The sequence below is a fragment of the Mandrillus leucophaeus genome, unplaced genomic scaffold, assembly GCF_000951045.1.
Source record: "Mandrillus leucophaeus isolate KB7577 unplaced genomic scaffold, Mleu.le_1.0 Scaffold35, whole genome shotgun sequence".
NCBI lineage: Eukaryota > Metazoa > Chordata > Mammalia > Primates > Cercopithecidae > Mandrillus > Mandrillus leucophaeus.
Genome location: NW_012103698.1, coordinates 3,136,481 through 3,139,164, shown reverse-complemented (window position 1 = coordinate 3,139,164; position 2,684 = coordinate 3,136,481). Strand labels below are relative to the sequence as shown.

General features: G+C 52.3%; 1 protein-coding gene across 3 annotated transcripts in view; it reads right to left on the bottom strand.

Annotated features, from left to right (window-relative positions):
- The window catches only part of RMDN3 (regulator of microtubule dynamics 3), a 28,877-nt gene that overhangs the window by 19,071 nt on the left and 7,122 nt on the right, over nucleotides 1-2,684 (bottom strand). For all 3 annotated transcript variants that reach the window (XM_011989288.1, XM_011989289.1, XM_011989290.1), the window contains exons 5-6: nucleotides 980-1,265; nucleotides 59-161 (exon numbers count right to left, since the gene is read on the bottom strand). In XM_011989288.1, coding sequence (XP_011844678.1) covers nucleotides 59-161; nucleotides 980-1,265 — 389 coding nt within the window. The remainder of the gene's footprint in view (nucleotides 1-58; nucleotides 162-979; nucleotides 1,266-2,684) is intronic.

The following is a 2,684-nucleotide window of genomic DNA, read 5'->3' as shown; positions in this document are numbered from 1 at the left end:
ATGGGCCAGCCCCACCCCGAACCAGTCACCTTCCCACAGGAAGCTGTCAAGCACTTACCATCTAGGGCATATGACTTCTTCTCGCTCACCTCCTCAGTGAGCTCACACATGTCACTGTAGGCTCGGGCCAGGCGCCAGAGAAAGTCCTGCCGGCTTCCATACTGAAGACCAGACGAAAACAGGTAAGGCCCCTTTTTCCTCAGCTGTGGAGAATGGGGGCCCTGGCCTTCCCCCACACCCTAGGTTTGAATTTCCAAGCTAGTATGTTACAATCATCAATATCAGGCCAGCTCCTACAGGCAGTCTTCCCCCCAGTCATCCCTTCCCACATGCAGTTAATGTATGACACATTCTCTGTCTAGCCAGTAGCTTGCACAATCACAGAGGGCATTCTGGCCTCCTAGAACTGGCGGGAGGAAAGGTCAACTCCAAGATGTCATAAGGCACGAGGTCTTTTGCTGACACATGAAGAAAGTGTGAAAGGAAAAGGGAAACTTCTAACTTCCGGAGGGGGGCATTTATACCTGGGTGGGCATAAATTTTGTCTGAACCTGAGAAGAGAATTGTGGGTGAACGACCTACACAGTTGTCACTTGTAATGGGGCTGGCAGCTTGGACTCTGCCTCAAGGGAAACAAGAGGAGAAAAAAAATACAGTTCTTTCCACATTTCCCCCTAGAGGTGAGAGGTACAGTTCTTTCTGCAGTAGCTCTACAGAAGGCAGAGGACTACGCTCCCTATCGCCAGAGGGGAGGCAGCTCTGGGGCAAGCGGTACCCTGGCCCTAGGGTCCATGCTGGGCCTCCTTAGAAGAGGATATGCAACCCAGGGGACAGATGCAGAACCAGCTGTCTCACCATTTCTCGTCCCATGTCACCTTGTAGGGGCAGTAACCACATGGGCCTTCATTCCCCAGGGCTCAGAAGCAGATGGAGGGAGGGAGGGAGGGAGGGAGAAGCAGGCAGGCAGCTGGAGCCTCACCGCCAGCTTGTTGTTGAGCAGCAGCTGGAATCCCTCCCGCTTGCCTTGCTCATCACCCCTGTGCAGCTCGTCAGCCTGCTGCAGGAGAGGCAGCACATCCTCCAAGCCTGAGGAACCTCCAGCCTCCAGGGCACTGGGCACAACACCCGAAGCTGCCTCCTCCTCCAGGTCCAGAGAATCCTTTCTTCCCATCTTCACAGTCTCGCAGCTCACTTCATCTTCCCCGTCCTCACTTTCTTTGTCAGAGTCCCGCTCATTGTCAGACTCCGCATTGGCTGTTGTATAACTGGCAGAGAAATGTAAGGGACAAGAGGATTATTCAGCTCAGAGCCCCTAGGGTCTGTATCCCTCACCACCAAAGTAGCACTCTTCATGGCATTGTCCAAAGCACCAAATACCTCTTGAGGGCAGATTTTTTTTCTTTTTTCTTTTCTTGAGATAGGGTGGAGTGCAGTGGCTCGATCTTGGCTCACTTGAACTTCCACCTCCTGGGTTCAAGCAACTCTCCCACCTAATTTTTTTGTATTTTTAGTAGAGATGGGGTTTTGCCATGTTGCCCAGACTGGTCTCAAACCCCTGGCCTCAAGTGATCTGCCCACCTTGGCCTCCCAAAGTGCTGGGATTACAGGCATGAGCCACCATGCCCAGCAGAAATCATTATTTGAGAGAAAGCTTCCTATGGGAACTAAGGGCTGGGAAAATGATCCGGGAAGGAAAGAGTAGCTGACCAGCTGGGGCCCTGTGACAGTCAAGGCAAATGTGAGAAGCCCCTGCTCATTTCTGCCTTATGAGTCAGAGACACTTATCAGAACCAACGTGGGTGGGTGCAGCCTCAGACCATGGGCAGCCACACGCATCCACAAACATAACCTCTGGCCCAAGTCAACCAAACCTAAACTGCAACAGGAATAGCCCTTGGTAACCTTGAGAACTTAAGGATGTGAGGAGAGGTGATAGGAATCACTTTGCAACCAGAAGCAAGAAGGGGAAGACGATGCAAACCACCCCCTGAAAAGGTGTTTTTGGGGGGGGGCTGCCACATGCCAGGTGGCTCCTAAGAAGCCCCAACTCTGATGCACCCACTAAAGAGGAAGCTGAGTTTCTCTTGGATCTCAGCCACCAGCAGTTGATTAGGGTGTTTTCCCTAATTGCCTAAAATAGATAAAGACTGAGCAAGGGAAAAGGTAGGACTTCTGGGGGTCAGAAGCAAACACAAGGTTAGGCACGGTGGCTCACGCCTGTAATCCCAGCACTCTGGGAGGCCGAGGTGGATGGATCACGAGGTCAGGAGATCGAGACCATCCTGGCTAACACGGTGAAACCCCATCTCTACTAAAAACAAAAACTTAGCCAGGCGTGGTGGCAGGCACCTGTAGTCCCAGCTACTCGGGAGGCTGAGGCAGGAGAATAGTGTGAACCCGGGAGGCAGAGCTTGCAGTGAGCCAAGATCATGCCACTGCACTCCAGCCTGGGCGACAAAGAGAGACTCCGTCCAAAAAAAAAAGAAAGAAAAAAGAGAGTAGGCTCCCTGTGGCTGGAGCAAAACAGGATTGAAGGAGAGATGACACACACACACCTACAAATAAAGTCAACACATGACAGCCTAATGTCAGGGCAGAAGTGCTGTCCTGTCCAGAAACTACAAGGTGGCAGGCTCTGAAGGCTCTGGAAGTGAGCAACCAGACCGGATGCCCAGTCCATGCTG